This window comes from Notamacropus eugenii, chromosome 5 (assembly GCF_028372415.1).
Source record: "Notamacropus eugenii isolate mMacEug1 chromosome 5, mMacEug1.pri_v2, whole genome shotgun sequence".
NCBI lineage: Eukaryota > Metazoa > Chordata > Mammalia > Diprotodontia > Macropodidae > Notamacropus > Notamacropus eugenii.
Window position 1 is genome coordinate 311,255,848 of NC_092876.1, and position 18,442 is coordinate 311,274,289.

An 18,442-nucleotide genomic window follows, 5' to 3' on the forward strand; every position below is an offset into this window, starting at 1 on the left:
ATTTCCTAGTTGCTCAAATCCAGCTAAAACTCTGGCTATGACTCCTAATTCTACCTACTGACTACCCGCCTACCGATGCCTCTATCAACCAACTGGCTCTCTGCTCTCTGATCTTCTTCCATGCTAATTGTTTTGGAGCCTATCACTTCATGTACTAGCAAACTTCGATTTCACTGGTGAACTTATTCATCCTCTTGTTAGCATATCCTACATCTCCTGGAACAGGCTACTGGCTTCACTCAGGCTCTTATAAGGTAAAATCAAACATTTATAGCATCAGTGGCCACTAAGATATCATGTTCCCCTCTGTCTGGGTGAAATCCATAGGAAGCAAAAACCTCAGTTAAATAAGTCCATAATAAGTAAAATGTTAGACTCAGAAGAGACTAACTCCTTTATTTTATATATGAGGTGAATTAATTTGCCTACAGTAATAACACAGAACTGGGAAAGGGACCAAGGTCACCTGATTCCTATTTCCAGGGGTCCTTTTACTAAACCATGTTGTTTCTGCTTTTCCAAAATAGCATCAATAAAAATCATGATTAAATTCCCAATGTTAATACAGGGAAAAGGTATTCAGGTTACTGAGAAAGTTCCAAAGTACTTAATAACATGATGAAGTCTCTGCCAATTGGAGCTTTTTACACAAAAGAGAACATTTTTTAAAAAGCAGTTAGATTAGGAACCATAAAGCTACATGTAAGCACGATTTATCAATTGACAAGCATTTAGTGAGGGTCATTTATGTGTACGCTATTAACAGGAAGCACTCTGACACAGGAGGGCCCACTATCTCAGGTTCTTAGATATGCATTCTAAAAGAAAAACAACTTTTGAGGGATCAATAATCACTTTAATCAAGCATATGTATCATTCACTTAGTTCGGGGGAAAAAGTCAGCACCCTGAACTTCAGAGAAAATACAGAGAAATCCAAATCAACAGATGGAGCTTCCACCTGTCTGACATAAGCAATACATACATCACAAATCAACAGACTGATGCAACTGCCTGACCACACATACATAGTTACCAGAGAGAGAGAAACCCCAACACCTGGGTTTTCAAAGCCAGAGTGGGGAGGCTCCTTAGCGGCTTCCCAGAGCCTCATCTGACCAAACAAACACTTCCAAAGAGTAAGCCCCAAAGGAAAACCTCACTTCAGTGTATATATACACTTCTTAGAGCCAGAGGGCTCTAAAAACCACTGCCTCATTAACAAAAGTTGTGGGCCTTCCTACAAATCTTCCCTAATCAAATTCCCTTATTCCACCCAAATTCCATTAATGGGTGGGGAAGATCTTCCCATTGAGAAGCAAAATTATATTAACATTAAGCAAAAATGCATTATCAATACAGCTGGGTGTTTTAATAGGTCAGAAAAGTTGGCATCAGTTATGGATCTTACCCTCCAGAAGTTTTCTTGATGGATGATGATGATGATAGAACTCATTTAGTTTAAGACTGGGAAAGCACTTTACCAATATTATTTCATTTTGTCTTCATAAGCCTGGGAGGTAGATATTCTTGTCATCCTTATTTTACAGATGAAGAAGCTGAGGCAACAAAGATTAAATGATTTGCCCACACTCATACAACTAGTAAGTATCTGAGGTTGGACTTGAACTCAGGTCTTCCTGACTTCGGATCCAGCACTCTAACCACTAGATGGGAAAATTCTAATAGGAAAAAGCAAAAACATTTCATTTTGCTTATTTTTAACACTCTATGCTTTCTGCCCTTATTAAACAGAGCACCCATAAAAAGAAATTGTGGTATAAAGGGAGAAATACTTGATAGAGACTCAGAAGACCCAGGTGCCAGTCCATACTTTTCTACTACCTTGATTTGTGACCTTGGAGAAGTCGTTTGATTTTTCTAGTCAATCGATCAATCACTAAACATTTATTAAGTACCTATTTGTTAACAAGCACCCTGTTAAGCCCTGGGGATATGAAAAGAGGCAGAGATAATCCTTGCCCACAATCAAATGGGGTAGATAATATGCAAAGAAATCGATACAAAGCAAGCTATAGACAAGATAAATAGGAAAAATTAACAGAATGAAGGCACTGGAATTAAGAGGGATTGCGAAAGTTTTTTGGTAGAAGATGAAATTTTAGTTGGGACCTAAAGAAAGCCTAGGTCTCATTTTTTTCACCTGCAAAATGGGAGGAGCAGAGGAGGAGGTTGGACTACAATGATCCCCCTGGTCTCTTCCAGCTCTATGAATCTGTAACTTATAAAAGTTGGAAGCTTAAGCATCGTTAGTGTATTGTATAAATTTACTATCATTGAATATTAGCTATGATATTTTACATACTTTTATGTGGTGGTGTTCTTAGATAGTGCCCCTCATTTGCTAAAATGATAAGGAAAGATAGCCTAGAATAATTTTGGATTTTCAAGAACCGGTGAAGTTTCAGAGAAGACCCAAAGGATGTTGCTAGCTTCCAAGGGCCAGAGTTGAATGTAGACAAGCTTGAACTTAGAATAATGGAAAGACCTCAGCATTGGCAGGCAGTAGACATGGATTTAAATCCTTGCTCCACCATTTAACATCTCTGTGACGATAAGCAAGTGGTTTAGACTCTGAGACTCTTGGTTTCCTATACCTAACTGTACCTACCTCTTAGTGCTACTGTGAGAAAGAAAAGCATTTTGTAAACCTTTAACACTATGGAAATAGAGGCTGTTATTCTATCATATATTATAAAAAAAGGAGTAAGTTTAAGGCTTGTACATGATCCAGCACACCTACAGATGGGTGAAGCAGTACCTAAAGCACTGTACCTAGAGTCAGAAAGACTTGAGTTCAAATCCAGCCTTATACACTTAAGAGCTCTGTGACCCTAGGCAAATCACTTAACCCTGTTGGCCTTACTTTCTTCATTTGTAATATGGGGAAGCTAGTAGCACCTGTTTCCCAGAGTTTGTTCTAAGTCTCAAATGAGAAAATATTCATAAAATGTTTTGCAAACCTTAAAACACAAAATAAATGCTTGCTATAACTGTGTACTCTTTTAGTAGTGTCTAGTGCTTGGCAGGGACTGGGTCTTATGCCTTTTTGTGTAAGGTTAGCTCCGTAAGGTCAGGGACTGCTTTATTTTTGTCCTCATATACCCTGCACTGAACACAGTGCCTGGCATGTAACAAGCACTTAATGTTTGTTGAATTTAACTTAATTGACTGGGAGGTTTGTTTTAAAGTTCTTCTTTCATCCCCACAGAAAGCATTTCAAACTAACTAGCTCTGCCTCTGCTTTCTTCTGCAGTGTCCAGATTTTCCAGTCCCCGGGTGACCCCAAGGTTAAGTCGTAAGCGGGCCCTGTCGATCTCCCCGCTCTCAGATGCCAGCATTGATCTGCAGACAATGATTAGGACCTCTCCAAACTCTTTGGTGGCTTATATTAACAACTCCCGAAGCAGTTCAGCAGCTAGTGGCTCCTACGGGCATCTGTCTGCCGGAGCAATCAGGTAAAAGAGAGAAAGTGGCACATGCTTGATCTTTGGTTAAAGGACTGACTACAAGGCCCTCTTGAACTTGGCAATCTCTCATGTAAAGGGAGCAAGTTCTCAAGGGGCCAGTCATATTCAGTAAGGCTCACTGCTATACCTCAGAGATCAGAAGATTTGGTCTGGGGGAATTTGATGGGAGTGGTATTTAATTGGTCCTTTGAACTGTGGGAGATGGGCAACAAATGCTTTTATGGATCAGCATAAAAGCAACCTCCCCATTAATGCTTTGTGTTTCTTAATAATGATAAAGAGTCCAAGTAGCCTTCTGTGGAATTCATTGATTCATCCTTAGTTTTGACTTGTTAAAGGCAGGGAATCTACCTTTGAACCTATACTCCTCCTTTCTGATGTGAATGGTGAAATTGACCAGGGCCATAACAAGAGATATAATCATGAAATCAGGGACACACCCCAGGTGGGTGTTTAATTTCCACTGAATATTAACTGGGTCATTAAACTGCCAGGTTGTCTGTTGGACCGTAACCATAGCATTTACATTGAGGATTTCTCTATCCCCAATAATAAATATTCCATTGTATTATATTACAAACTACCTGTCCAAATTCTGTTGACAAAATCGTATTAAGAACCTGCCTTTCTTCCTCTATTCCTGTCTATGCAGTCCTTGGCCATTCTCTTATTAAGGATATCACTTTGTACCACATTAGACTGAAAAAAGTCAGCTTATTCTTCAGAATCTGAATTGTAACCAGACAGTAAAAAAAAAAAAATTGGGAACTTTAAATGGGTTTCTGCCCTTTTACCTGAGGGTAAAGTTATTTATAACCCCCCACCAGTTATTCTTGGGGGGTCCAGTTCAGCTGTTATAAATGGTACCTGAGGAGGTGGCATAGGCAAGAGTCTCCATCAGCCATGTTCTTCCATGATGTGGGAAACTAGTTAGTAGCTAAATATCTGGAGGCCACTCTTTCCATTCTCACACGTAGAATGTCAGAATCTGTGTGTTGACCTCACCTAATGTTTTAGAAGGAAAACAAAGGAGGATACCGCAGCTTCATATACATGGGTGGGTGGCTCAGAGGGGAGGAAGGCACATTAGTGAGAGATCAGAGGTGGGAATTAAGAGAAATGGGGTCCTCTATACACATACATTCACATCCTTCTACCCAGCTGTGGTTCCTATGATCCAGGAAAAAATGCAAATCAAATTGCAGACCCTAAGGAAAATTAGGCAGTGAAGCTTAAATAAAACCAGGTAGGAAAGCTAAAATACATTTAGTAAATCATCCCTTTCTTCCTTATTCTCTTTTTGTTTGGCTCCGTGAAAATTTACATCTGAGGGGAAATTGCCTACTCGATATTAGCATGCCTTTGTGTACTCTTGAAACCAAAGGAAGAAGTAATATGGCTTGTGGGTAGAAGGTAAGTGAGAAGGGTTAGTGAGTCCATACAGATTTTGCAGGCTGGGTAAAACATGTGCAAAGACCTGGAGAAGTCTTTTTGTTGTCATTGTTTGTCTGTTTTGCTTTTTTAATTAGAGTGTGAGGTAAGCTCCATGCTTACATCCACCTCTGGCACCAACAATTTAAAGCCAGGCACTGGGAACTACCTTTTATCTGGCATCCAGGCAACTAAAAAATTCAAATAACCAAATATTTGAGGATTTTATAAAAAAATAAATTTATACTAGGCACACAACATTGTGAAATTTACTTATCCTCTCTAGGTCTCAGTTTCCTCATCTGTAAAATGAGGGACTATATCTGTAAAAAGTTGGACTACATGGTCTCCAAGGTCCCTTCTAGCCCTGAAGCTATGATCTGGCTTCAATTGTTTATCCAGGACTTTTCTGAAAAAGAAAACAACATGTAAATAAACTGATATCAAAGGCTCATATAAATAAGCCACTTTTAGGGGTTGTCAGAGTCAAAACAGACCCAGTCCCATCTTCTGCAATACCATACAGTGATAGCAGAGGTCCAGAGTGAAGGCTCCAAGACATCTGATATGCCTCATCAAAGAAAGATCCAGTTATGATGAGGATGATTTTAAGATTGTGTTTATTTTTTGTATCATAATTCTCTGAAACCCAGTGATCCATATATAATACATAGGATAACTCTGTTATCTGTAATATTTTGCAAAAAAAAAAAAAAGCATCCTCTCAATCCCTGGACAAATGAAAGTCTCTATTAACAATGTGATTTTTAGAGTTTGGCATTTCAACAATGTGCTGCCTATGGAAATTAATTATATCTTCATCATGAGTCAGTCAACCAACCAGCAAATATTTATTTATCATCAGCCATGTGTCCATCATGTGGTATCATCCAAGCGGTATAAAGGATATAACTTATGATCTGGGTAACTTTGGGCAACTCTGGGCTTTGGTTTCCTTTTTTTTAAAATGAAGAGGTTTAAATTTATATTTCTAAGGTCCCTTCTAGCTCTAAATCTGTGATACTATCACTCCATGTTTTCAAGGCATTAATAATATAATAAAGAGATGAAATCCACATTTAGGAAACAATTGTCTAGCAATAAGTACTGAACTTTTAAAAATGAAACTTCAGAAAAGGAAGAGATGAGTTATGGGTTAGAGCCAGCCAATGGAAGACAGAAAGGCTTAATGGAGTAAACAGGACTTAAGCTGGGTCTTTAAAAAAGAGGATGTAAATAAGGTGGTAGGAGGTAGACTAATCCAGATGAGGGAACACACGAGCAAAAAATACAAAGGTATGATGACATAGGCAGGTTACACCCTGGAAACCAATTGCAGGAGGAGTGGAGAGAGAGGGGAAAGGAAGAGCAATGGGTAGGGTCAGCAACAGTCTGTAGAGCAAAGGAACTGGAGCTTGATTTAATGGACAGTAAGGAGCTATTGTGGGTCCTTGTTCTGGGAAGTGACCTAATGAAGTGACCTAATGAAGACAAGTTTTTAGTGGGATTTATTTCAATTCATTTCATAGAGTCCTAGGATAATTTCCATTAGGGAAATATCTCTGTCTTAACCTGGCTGCTATGAGATCAGCTAGAGGTTTTCTTCTTTGTTACAAAATAAGAACTTCTAAGATGCATTTGCTCCTTACCACTTACTGTTAGAATTCCTACTTTTTTCAAAGCTCAGCCTAAGCACGAGACCTTTTACATGAGACTTTTTTGAATGTTCCCAGCTGCTAGTGCCTTTCTCCTCCAAAATGATCTTGTACCTATGTGTTCATTTTGAATATACTTAGATATATATATGTCATCTCTCTTGATAGAATATATGAGCCTTGGGCTATTTCGTATTTTGTATCTTATTTTGTCTGCCTGACTAATAGTAGGAACCTAATGCTTGACTGATTGATTTAGTAACTGATTGATTGCTTCCTGTTTTTTTGTTGCAGCCCAGCCTTCACTTTCCCCCACCCCATCAATCCAGTGGCCTATCAGCAGATCCTGAGCCAGCAAAGAGGCCTGAGCTCAGCCTTTGGACACACCCCACCTTTAATCCAGCCCTCTCCCACCTTCCCTACCAGGCAGCATATGGCAGTCATCTCAGTCAACCCCACACCAACACAGCTCAGCAACAGCAACAACTGCATAGCTGACTCAAACCAGGTAGGAGCTTGGGAAGAGAGAAGGCACACAAGACTGAAATCCAAAAAAAATGTTTTGTCTTTTTTTTTCATCTGTAGGAGAAGGAACCCTATAGAGTTAAGTGCCGTACAGTCCAGCTTTATATTTGACTTTTTCTTTCTATGCCAGTTATTTAGAATTTTCTGGTATAGGTGATTTGTGTAGGCTTAAACTGTGGAAAGAGCACTAGAACAGAATCTGGAGAAGAGAATTCTAGTCATGGACTCCTCCTAGGGGAGTCATGTAACCTTTTCGGAACTCAGTTTTCTCATCTGTGAAAGAGTGATAAAATAATTCCTACCTTGCCTAACTTGCAGTTGGAAAATTACTACTGTAAAAAAAAACCACTTTGGAACACATAAAGCACACATTGTATACAATTGTAAAGAATTATTATGAGAACTGGAAAGGGTTTTATGATAATGTTCTGAATTATATCCCCCAATTTATAAGCCAGCCTGCCCTTAAGACAGTCACATCATATTTATATACATTTTAGAGGGAAAATTCCTGACCCTTCCTGATCCATTTGCCTTCAGGGACTGCTAATCCTCCATGGGGTCACTCCCATTCTCCTCCATTCATATCAAAAGTTGCCCACACCTTTGTGGTCAACCACACAGGACCTGACCTGAAGGAAAATCAGATCCCACTGAATTGAGAGGAAGGATCCCCAGCATTTTTGCTGGAGAGGCTATACTTTTTATTTTATTTATTTAGTTTTATTCTCCCTCCCCCGCCAAAAGCATTAAGATTCTTAGGAGGACAGAAGGGTGAGAATAGCATTGACAACAGTAGGAAGAAGCAGAAGGCCTTAAAGGATTCTAGTCCCCCAACTCACTTCCCCTCTCTCTCAGTCCCAGTTTCCTTATTTATAAAATGAGCAGGTCTGGATGATGCTTCTTTCCCTGCCGCTAAATTCTATTATCCTCATGATACCTAATGTCCTTCCCAGTTCTAAAATTCTTCTAGTTATGGAGAAGGAAAAGAGGAAGAAAGATATTTTGACATTTCAAATCAATGTGGGGAGGGGAGGAAGCAGGGGAGTACTGACACTTAATCATTGAGGCAGTAGAGTTATTGGCTGGCAGAAAAATATGGAGGTGGGAGGACAGGGGCTTTGAAAGGGCAGCTAGGGGGTAATTTGAATGAGCGAAGAATATATGAGTTCAAATCTCACCTCAGATATTTGCTAATTGTGTGACCCTGAGCAAGTCACTTAAACTCATTCTGAAATGAGATAATATTTATAAAGCACTTAGCATAGTGCCTGGCACCATAGAAGAGCTTAATAAATAACTTCATTCTCTCCTCTCAGCCTCAGTTTCCTTCTCTATAAAATTAGAGGGTTGTGTTCAGTAGTCTCTAAAATCACTTCCAGCTCTGAATCTACGATCCTATATTACCTGGCTGTAGGGTCAGTCTAGTAAAGTTTGTCAATGGACTAGTGAGGGATCTTTTGGATAATGGGGGCTTGAGGGGCAGCTAGGTGGTGCAGGAGATACATTGACCAGCCTGGAGTCAGGAAGACTCATTGTTATGAGTTCAAATCTGGACTCAAACATTTACTAGCTGTGTGATTCTGGATAAGTCATTTAACCCTTAGTTTCCTCATATGTAAAATATGAGCTGCAGAAAGAAATGGCAAATGCCAAAAAAAAACTTAAAATGGGGTCACAAAGAGTGCACTAGCCAAAAAACATCTATATGAAACTCAAGAGAGAGATAGATTTCCCCTCTTGTGTGGGTCTCTCTCAATATCTGGGATGCATCATAGCTTTGAATGCCATGGGGAAAGAAGCAGGGGGCCGTTGGTCAATTCTAGCCAAGCTATTGCAGCCATGACCAAAGACATGATTCTAGCAGAAAATGATAATAGTGAGTAACAAAGACCAAGATGGACTATTCTCTTGCTTTTGAGGTTGCTCTGGGAACTCTACAAAGTTGCCAAAATGTCTGGAAAGATCCACGCTCACTATCATCCTTCCACAACTTACCTTTTAACTAACAGTTTTAATCCCCTTAATCACAGAGGGGAAAAAAGCTTGGGAGTGGGGATGGGAGGTGGCAGAGATTTGCCTTAATTTTCTCATTTATAAACTGAAGTGAATGCTGGGATACGTTCATTGGAGGAAAGGTGGTCAGGATGATGAGATGTCTGGACACCATGACATGAAAACTGGTTTTAAAGAACTAGGGATGTTAACCTAGGGAAGATAAGAATAAGGGGGAACGTGATCACTGTCGTGAAATATTTAAAGGGCTATTAAATGGTAGAGGGACTCATCTTGTTCCGTCTGGACCCAGAGGACAAGACCAAGAACAGTAGGTGAAAATTACAGAGGTAGATTACACTTCGATTTAATTTAAAAACAGAATACAACTTTCTAACAATCAGAGCTGTCCACAGGTAGACTATGCTGCCTTGAGAGGCAGTGGGGCCCCACTCAGCTGACATCTTTAAACAAACACTGGATAACCATTTCATGGAGATTTTTGTTCATATCTGGGGTGGTCTAGATGACTTTTGAAGTCCCTTATAGTGCTAACCTTCTAGGCTAAGGAAATATATCAGCTAAGAACAGAAAGGCTTGTTGTTACCTGTCCTCTGATTGACTAGTATCTCTATTTTCTCCTTTTCCTCTCCTCCTCATGGGCATACTTGCACAAACATGGACACACACATACACACACACACACACACACACACACACACACACACATGCACACACACACGCTTGTGCTATCAAAGGAATAATTCCAAAATCCTGCCTATGAGTTCAAAGGGCCCTCCCCCAATTTCGTGGCTTAAAGACCAGAGCATGAGTCTTAGAGTCAGACATGGATTATCTTATCTTATCTCTGATACTTATAAGCTCTGTGATTGTGAGCAAGTCAGTTCTCCAGTCTAAGTCTCAGCTTATTCTTCTGTAAAATGGGAATGATAATAATATATGTACTTCCTGTTACATGGAGTTGTTTTGAAGAAAGTACATTCTAACCCTGAAAGTCTCATTCAGAAGCAATTATGACGATGCCTCCCTCACCATTAACTTGACCTATCCCTTCCTCCATTCACCCACCTCTCTCCACTGCTGACAATCACCTCTTGCAGCTGGTTGCATTTCCTGGACTTTCCAGAGCTTGACCCTGACATGGGTTCTCCTCTGATCTCTCCAGAACAAGCAAAGCAGTGAGGCAGCAGTGAGCAGCACGGTCAATCCTGTAATTAACAAGCGCAGCAAGGTCAAGACTGAAACTGAGGGGCTGAGACCAGCATCCCCACTGACACAGGTAACCCCTTCTTCCCAGGCTACAATGCCCTTTTTCTGCCTCTCTCTCACTCACACACAAAGATTCTTGAGTTTGCAGTAGAGTGATAGAGATTTTACCAATAACAGGGCTCCCACACCCCATATACACTGCCCCTCCCTTCTTGGTGGCTTGGTGCCGTATTGATTTTCAAGAGAGCCCCAGCTCCCAGCAGGAATTACATACAAGCATGCTGGTCAAAAGCTCTTACCCACTTCCATCACTTAAATGAAATGCTGTTTCCTTGGGAATTTGGATGCCTGATGTGTGGCCCAGGAATGAAGAAGGATGGGACATTTATGTGGGTAACCTCAGGAAATTATACTACTTGACTTGACTTTCTAAGACTGCAAAGCTAGCAGTCCTTGTGTCTCTGAACAGACATAGATCATGGAGGGAAGGAAGCATGGGTCCCAAGTTCTTATTCAGGACTCCTTCCCAGCTCAGTATGAGATTGTTTGTCACATCATCCTTTGAAGTAAGAACACAACATTTGACACCAAGAAGGCCCCTCAGGCCTCTGCTTTCTTTCTCCTACTTTACCACAGAGAGCTGCCCTGCTGCCAATTGCATCCATCGAACCATCCTTTATCACAACTGTAAACTATCAGGCGTGCTCTGGGCACTTCATTTTCATGAAATATTGGACTGTGTTATTGTCAGGCGAACAGAGGTGTTTATGACAAATTCCTCTTCCCTCACAGAATCTAAAGTGGGTCTCAGCATGATGCATGGGTGTGGTGAGACTGGCCATCATCGAGGGGCTGGTAAAATTGATGAAGATAGTGTATCAGTGAAAGATAAACATGCTAGAGTCAGCACAATTAGGGGAAGGAGGCAGGTCTCCTGAGGCAAGAGACTCAGAGCACATGAGAAACCATACAACCTGACAAATTCATCCAGCCATCTTGGGGCCCCACCCTCACCAGGACATTTCTTAATCACTCCCAGACTCTCCCAGCCAAATAAAATCAGAATGACACCTGAAACTTAGCCTGCTCTGTCATCTAACCTCCTCAATGCTCAGACTCAGAAAGAATGGTCACTTTTAATTTTAAGGCATTTGTCAATAACCCATGTGACAAATTCTTGCTTGAGTTTGGTTCCAGGTAAAATTTTGCTTCTGAAGAAAAATTTGTGTTCTTTCTGCCTAAAGAGAAAAAGAAAGTAAAAGAAAATTTTCCTCTTTTTTCTCTTAGCTAGCAAAAACAAACAAACAACAACAACAAAAAACCAGTGGACCAGTTTTAATACTGAGACGTTAAGGAAACTCAACATGTGTGCCTGGGTGCATCTATCCTCCCACTATCATTAGATGGACTCTTATCCTTTCCTGAACCTGTATTTTAATCTGTAAGCTGCTTCATATCCTTTCAGAATAATAATAAAAAAACAACCTGTAATTAAAGTTATTTACAATTTTCTTGGAAACCCATAAAGCTAGGTCTATAGAGGACCTTGAGAGGTCATCTTGTTCATCTCTCAGTCAGCGTGTACTTAAGTCATCCTAAACAGATGGGCATTGATCCCACTTCTAAAGACCTTGGAGCAAGGAGCTCCTAGAGCTTTTCCCTCTCACCGGTCCTTCTATTTAATAGTGCTTTCTACTTCCTTGGGAGTTTTTCTGTTTTGCTTTTCATAATGTATCAGCATTTCATCTTTAGAATGATACTTTAGAAAGAATGAACCAACTAAAACAGGCTGTTTTCTGAGGAACTAAGCAGGAATGCATCTCAGAAGATCTGTTTTCCTCTATTACCCTGCTTAAAATCAACACTCACTAAGAGACCTTAATTCCGATATCCTTTCCACTTGAAGGAAGAAACTTAATATTAAAAGTGAGCCAAAGAATTTTGGCAAAATAAGATCCTGGGTGGTCAGATCCTGCCTTCAGCTTCCATTGTCAGTCCCAGAAGAATCAGTGAGAGTTATGGATTTAATCTCATTTGGGAGTTGTCCTCTTAAAACTCAAATAAATGCTTCTCCCAGGAGGCTATTCCAAAAACAAAACATTTTCTGGTTGTCATCTTAAGATGATTTTAAATTTAATACAAGCTTTTCAAACATCTGTCCCTAGAGAGCAGGAGGTAGCTCCTTGCTGTGCTCTGGACGGAGACTAGCTAGTACACTTGGCTTGAGTAAACAAGCAGGCGCGGCCCTCTGGAGAGCCGCCTTTTTCTCTGCTCTGTGATTTTTTCCCCTTCTCTTCCCACCTTCAGCCACTCAGTGGTGTTAAGTCCTCTTCCCCTTCTTCTCCTCATCAAAACATGTGCCTAGGAGAGGTTCTGATATTACATTTGAAAGTAAATTTTAAGTCACTGTGTTTCCTCTCCCAAGAGTATTAGGGTATTTGATTCTTGAGTTTCCTTTCTAATTAATATTTTAGAATGATAGAACCAGAAAGAACCTTGGAGATTGTAGACCCAAACCCATTACTTTTGAGAGTAGGGGATGAGACCCAAAGAGGATAACAACTTAACTCATGATTACATGACAAAGTATTGGCAGAGCAGGATTAGAACCCAAATCTCCTAGACTCCCAGCCCAATATACCAGTATCTTTCCATTTGACTCTTCTATGAATGTGAAATTAAAGGATTTACCCCCTCTAAAACAATTTTCAGACATCTGTGAGTAAGTGACCAAGTATTATGATGGGGAGGATGTTGTGAAAAGGACCTTCTTTAGCATTGTTACTAATTCTTATGAGTGATGGCCGCTCTCCACCTAATCTAACAAATAGACTCACTGGGTTTTTCCTATTCTTGGATAGATATGGCTAAACAGTTCTCTTATAACATATCCCTCTCCTCTGCAGTACATCTGCGATTCTCTTTACCATTAACCCTCACCGGCAGGTTTTAAGAAAAGTACAATACATCATACATACTTGGATAAGACAGGAAGATTTCCTGTCCCTGTATAAGAAGATACCTGGTTTGTGTGGTCCTGAACATCTTTCTATAACTTGCCTGAAGTAAGTGGAGGCAGGGGGCTAATTCAGATCACTAACACCCAACAATGCCCTCTTTTAATCTTTGAAGACAGAGTACTGCCTTGACAAGGACAGAAAATTCATTAGGTGGTAAGAATTCTTTTTTTTTTTTCTATGTGCCTCCCACTCCCTCTCTCAACTGGAGATTTTCGGAGATTGAATGGCAACTGGTTGGGGATTTTGTAAAAGAGATTTTTGTTTAGTAATAGATTGGATTAGATAACTTCAAAGGTCTCTTCTAAATCTAAGATTCTATTAGGAACTCCTCACCCACTCATACTACTGCCTACCCTGCCTGTGTTGTAAGAATAAGACTATCTTTGGTGAGAAGCACTGATATCAGTGTTAATAATAGCTGTTCTGAAACCAGGTAAAAAGTTTAGCACTATTTTCATTTTGGCATCCTTATGACCATCAAGAAAATCCAGAACACAGCTTTAGCACTGCAGATAAATCCAAAATCACATTCACAATCAGAGATCATAAAAGGAAACACGAATAGTCAAATTAACATAGCTGCATAGCTTCATTTAATGGCTATTTGTTCAAGCAGGTAAACAAAGATCATCTTCAAAGATTCTTTGATGATGGCAACTAGACGTTAAAAGGAAGCGTTAGGCTCCCGAATGGTTGCCTGATTAGATATGCATATAATTTATAGTTAACAGAAAGGAATCATGACTATGTGTAAGTCTGGCATTAAGGATATCCAGTGTCTTTGCTCTTAAACTTTACCCAAAGGGAGGACCCACCAGTGGAAAAAGAATGGCACAGAAAAGGGGATGAACTGATGGATGGATGGATGGATGGGTAAATACAGGAAAAGGCAGCAAGGAACTCTGTAGCTCAGTCCCAAGTATAATCACCATGATCAAGTGAGATAATACATGTAAAGTTTTATGTAAATCTTAAAGCACTCCATGCCACTGATTATTAGTGTGACTGAAAAAAAAAAAGCAAATTTGTGATTCTCTGTTCTCTAAGTTAAATTAAATGACCAGGAGGGCTAGAGGCCCTAAAGGTATTTGTTATGAGGAATTGCACAGTAAATGTAAGATACAGCCTCTGGTCTGGTCAAGAGCTTGCTTAACCAATCTGTTTGGAATAGTAGCTGTATAAAGCATTGTATTACTAAGTACCAAATGGAGTGTGCAGACAGTAAGAGGACTGAAATGGGTGAAATCGATGTGGGCTGGGGTGGTTAGGGAACGCTGCCTGGAAAAGGTGATGCTTGAAAGAGGGCTTGGAGGACTTGACTAAGAGAGATAAGTTGGAGGTAACATTTTAGGGGAGAAGGATAACATCAGCAAAAGCGAACAGATTAGCCCATCACTGATTTCTTTCTCTGACGATCTCCTCTCTTCTATCTTCTCTACCCCCCATTCTCCAGAAATATTTGGTCTCATTGGATTCTACTTTAAAAAATAAAAAAACAAATAAAAACCCCAGAGCTCCTTGCTTCCTTCCCTGGAGCTGTGGTCTGGGATGACCGGACTCATTTTATTCCTTTCAGCTCGTCCGTTTCTTTTCAGTCAGCTCTTTTATGGTTAACCTATTATCTATTGGTGACAAGCAAGCAGACCCAGACCATAGAGAGGGGAATTATTGATTTCTGTTCTCTTTCAGGCTGCTAGATTTCTGACACATACAGACACATTTCGCCTTTGCATTTAATTTGCTTCTCCTCATCCCTTTTAGTTTGGTTTCTACTGAACTTTTCCATGGTCTCATCACCTAACAGAGCGTCCTTTGCAATGGGCCCTTCTCTTTTGTAAGGGCCTTTTCCTCCCTTCCGTGGGCCCTGCCCTCTTGAGGTCCAATGGATTGCTTTTGTCAGTCCTTTTCTACATCAGTCAGTGTTGCATAATCGGCAGATTTTATTAACATATTATTTGCAACCTTCCACCTGACCCCAATCCACATAGCATTAATTAGAAGGGTAAGAGGGAGCAGTCCTGTCCCCCAACACTTGGGTCACCACAGTAGACACCGCATGTCATCATTGATTATTACTCCCTGCTTAAGTCTTTCAGCTGTCATATGTCAGTCAATTTGAATTCATCCAGTGAGCGAATTTTCATTAGATGATATATCATAAACTTTTCTCCACTTTAAAAAGAGAACAGCAACATTTTGTCTTCTGTATTTGCATCAGAAAAACCATGCCCTTTATTTCATTAAATTTGGGAAGGGGGAGAGAAGGAAGTAGGAAATGGGGAAATATACACATTTTATTTTTAAAAACTCATTTTTTAGTGTACTTAGGGACTTGGAAAGTGATATTGATTCTTATATGAGAGGCAATGTGGTATAGTAGGTAAAGAGTCTGAAAGAGCTGGATTCCAGTCCCACCTCTGACACATACTGTGCTTGTGACTTCTTGCTGACAACTTAACCTCTAAGTGCCCTAAGCAACCATCTGAGATTAGACACTGCAGAGCAGTTAATGATTACTACGGAGAGAAGTCCCCTTACTAGAACTTTCTATACAATTGAAATGAAAAAGTCAGACACAATTGGCTACAATAGTGTAATATTAATATTAAGCTTAACATAATTTGAGGGTACGGAGAAGCTCAGGGACACATTTCCTTTTCTGCCACCATCTTTTGATCTCATCATAATTTTCTTTTTGTTCTTCATTTGCCATGACCAGTCCTCTCTTGTTTCTGGAAAAATGCCCTCTTTGCCCCTCAGATCACCCAATTCCCCCAAGCATTCAAAATTTCCTTGAGACTTGTTGCTCCAGTGTGTGCCTGTAATCCTCAACTGTAAAATGGGGATAATAATAGCACCTACCTCCTGGGGTTGTTGTGAGAATCAAATATATTTGTAAAACACTTAGCAAATCTTAATATGTTATATTAATCGCAGACTTTGAGACGGAAGGGATCTCAAAGGCCTTGTACACAAGGTCCAACTCCATATATAACTATCCCAAGGAGTAACCTCATCTTAACCAGAACCCTGTGTAGCCTTCAGCCATCAGATTGAACAGCTCAGGTCCACAGACTAAAAGTTGTCAGCTACCCAACCTGTCCCTGCCCTTGTCTAAATCCCAAGCACCTGCATGTCATGCTATTTTATTCATCAATTTAGATTTTTCAATCAACTCATTAACATAAAGGTTGTCATAGCTGCCATCTTATAGAGACAACAAAGAAAGAGCACTCATCTGGAGACAGAAGATTGAAGTTCCAGTCACCAACTGTGCTTGACCTTTAGCAAGGAATTTCATATCTTTGGGCCTCAGTATCCTCAACAGTAAAATTAAGAGATTCACTAGATAAAAACTAAAGTCTCTTCTAGCCCATGATACTATGTTCTGTCCTATGGCCATTGTATGCTCAGCTGATTAAGTGAACCCTTTCTTTCCCAGTATCTACCATTCTTTCCCTTTTTTATTTATTTATTAATTTATTTTTGATATGTATTTCTAAAAATTTCTGAGTTCCAAATTGTCTCCCTCCCTCCCCCACCCATTGCACCCTAAGCAATATGATATCCGTTACACATGTGGAACCACATAAAATCTATTTCTTACTATACTTTCTCAATAAATAAATTTACTTTCTGTGTTTTACCAATGACGTATTAGTTTTGCAAAGAGTTTTAAGAACACAGACCACCATGCATCCCTGCCAATCTTATGCTCCCTTCTTTCCTAAGTGACCAATGTTTTCTACTAAGAAAAGTAAAATTTGTCCTCTATGGTAAGAAAAACTCTTCATTTCAACTTACTCAATGACTTTAGGCAAGTGTCTTGCTTCTCTCTGCCTTTTCATAATCCCAAACCACTGGTATCTGCCAATACCACAAGACTTTACCCAAGATAGTGACGATAATGCCACCAAAACTGCTACATTTCTTACCTCTATAGCTGAATCCCCCAATCTCTAACAAACTTGTCCTTTTATAGGCTAAATGAAACCTGCTAGATAATTCTAGATAATATACTTATCACCTTAATGGGCAAAATAAGGGGATGGAATATAAGACCTTGAAAGTCCCTTCCATTTCTAAGTTTGTGATTAATAATAACACTTGAAGGTTTGCTAAACACTCAGAAACACTCACTCACTGTCTCACAACAATCATAGGAAGTAGTGTTATATTATCCCCCATTTTATACATGAAGAACCTGAGGCAGAAAGAAGTTAAGTAACTTGTCCAGGGTTCCCAGAGCTAGTAAGTGTCAGAGGTCATATTTGAACTCATGTATTCTTGATTCCAGGCCCTGGACTCTACCACTGTACCATCTAGCTGCCTAATCTACTATGGCATGCATGGAAACCCAAGTGGACTGCAGCATTGTGACTGCCAAAAGCATTTGAAGTTAGCCCAAAATTTCTTAGTTGTTTTTTTTTTCCTTTCCCAGATTTCCTAACTCATAAATGGTAAAGAAGAATGATAATGTTATAACATCTCCAACCACAGGGTAAAAACTGTTAGTTTATGGTGACTCTTGTTTTTGCCTCATTTAGATGCACTTTTGCCAGAGCAGGTATATGAATCTTCACCAAGCTGGATCTTTTTAGAGTATTTCAGGGCCCTCAGAAGAGTACGTGTGATTGACATTTACGTGCATCTGTATAGGGAGAACGGTGTGAAAAAGGCTTGTGTAAGGTGTAGGTTATATCATACTTTGATGGAGACTTGACCTATTACTTGGTCAGTATTAAGAGCTTTCAGCATGAGAACTTCCTCTACCAATGAAGACTATAACTTAAAGCAGTTTATAATCACTAACTTATACTGGCTTATAATCAATAACTTATAGTCTTAAATTAGTCTTAGTTCTTTTTCCTTTTGGTTGGCCCCTTTTTGGCAGTCTAGTAAAGAATACAGATCCCTTCTCAGAATAATATTTTTAAATACATAGGCTTGCTAAGGAAACCAATTGAAATGCAATTGCAATTTTAAAAACAAAACAAGTTCATGGACCCCAGAGTTAGTTTAGTTTAGTTGTCTTAACTACAAGTTAAGTTTCTTAACGACCCCTGTCATACAGTGGCCAGGGACTCTGAGAGGTA

At 39.7% G+C, this 18,442-nt stretch overlaps 1 protein-coding gene across 8 annotated transcripts in view; it reads left to right on the forward strand.

The window, feature by feature from the left end:
- The window catches only part of GLI2 (GLI family zinc finger 2), a 394,999-nt gene that overhangs the window by 349,237 nt on the left and 27,320 nt on the right, over nucleotides 1–18,442 (forward strand). For 6 of the 8 annotated variants that reach the window (XM_072613380.1, XM_072613381.1, XM_072613387.1 and 3 more), the window contains 3 exons: nucleotides 3,277–3,478; nucleotides 6,871–7,084; nucleotides 10,283–10,396. In XM_072613380.1, coding sequence (XP_072469481.1) covers nucleotides 3,277–3,478; nucleotides 6,871–7,084; nucleotides 10,283–10,396 — 530 coding nt within the window. The remainder of the gene's footprint in view (nucleotides 1–3,276; nucleotides 3,479–6,870; nucleotides 7,085–10,282; nucleotides 10,397–18,442) is intronic. The other 2 variants (XM_072613383.1, XM_072613385.1) reach the window with 1 other exon arrangement.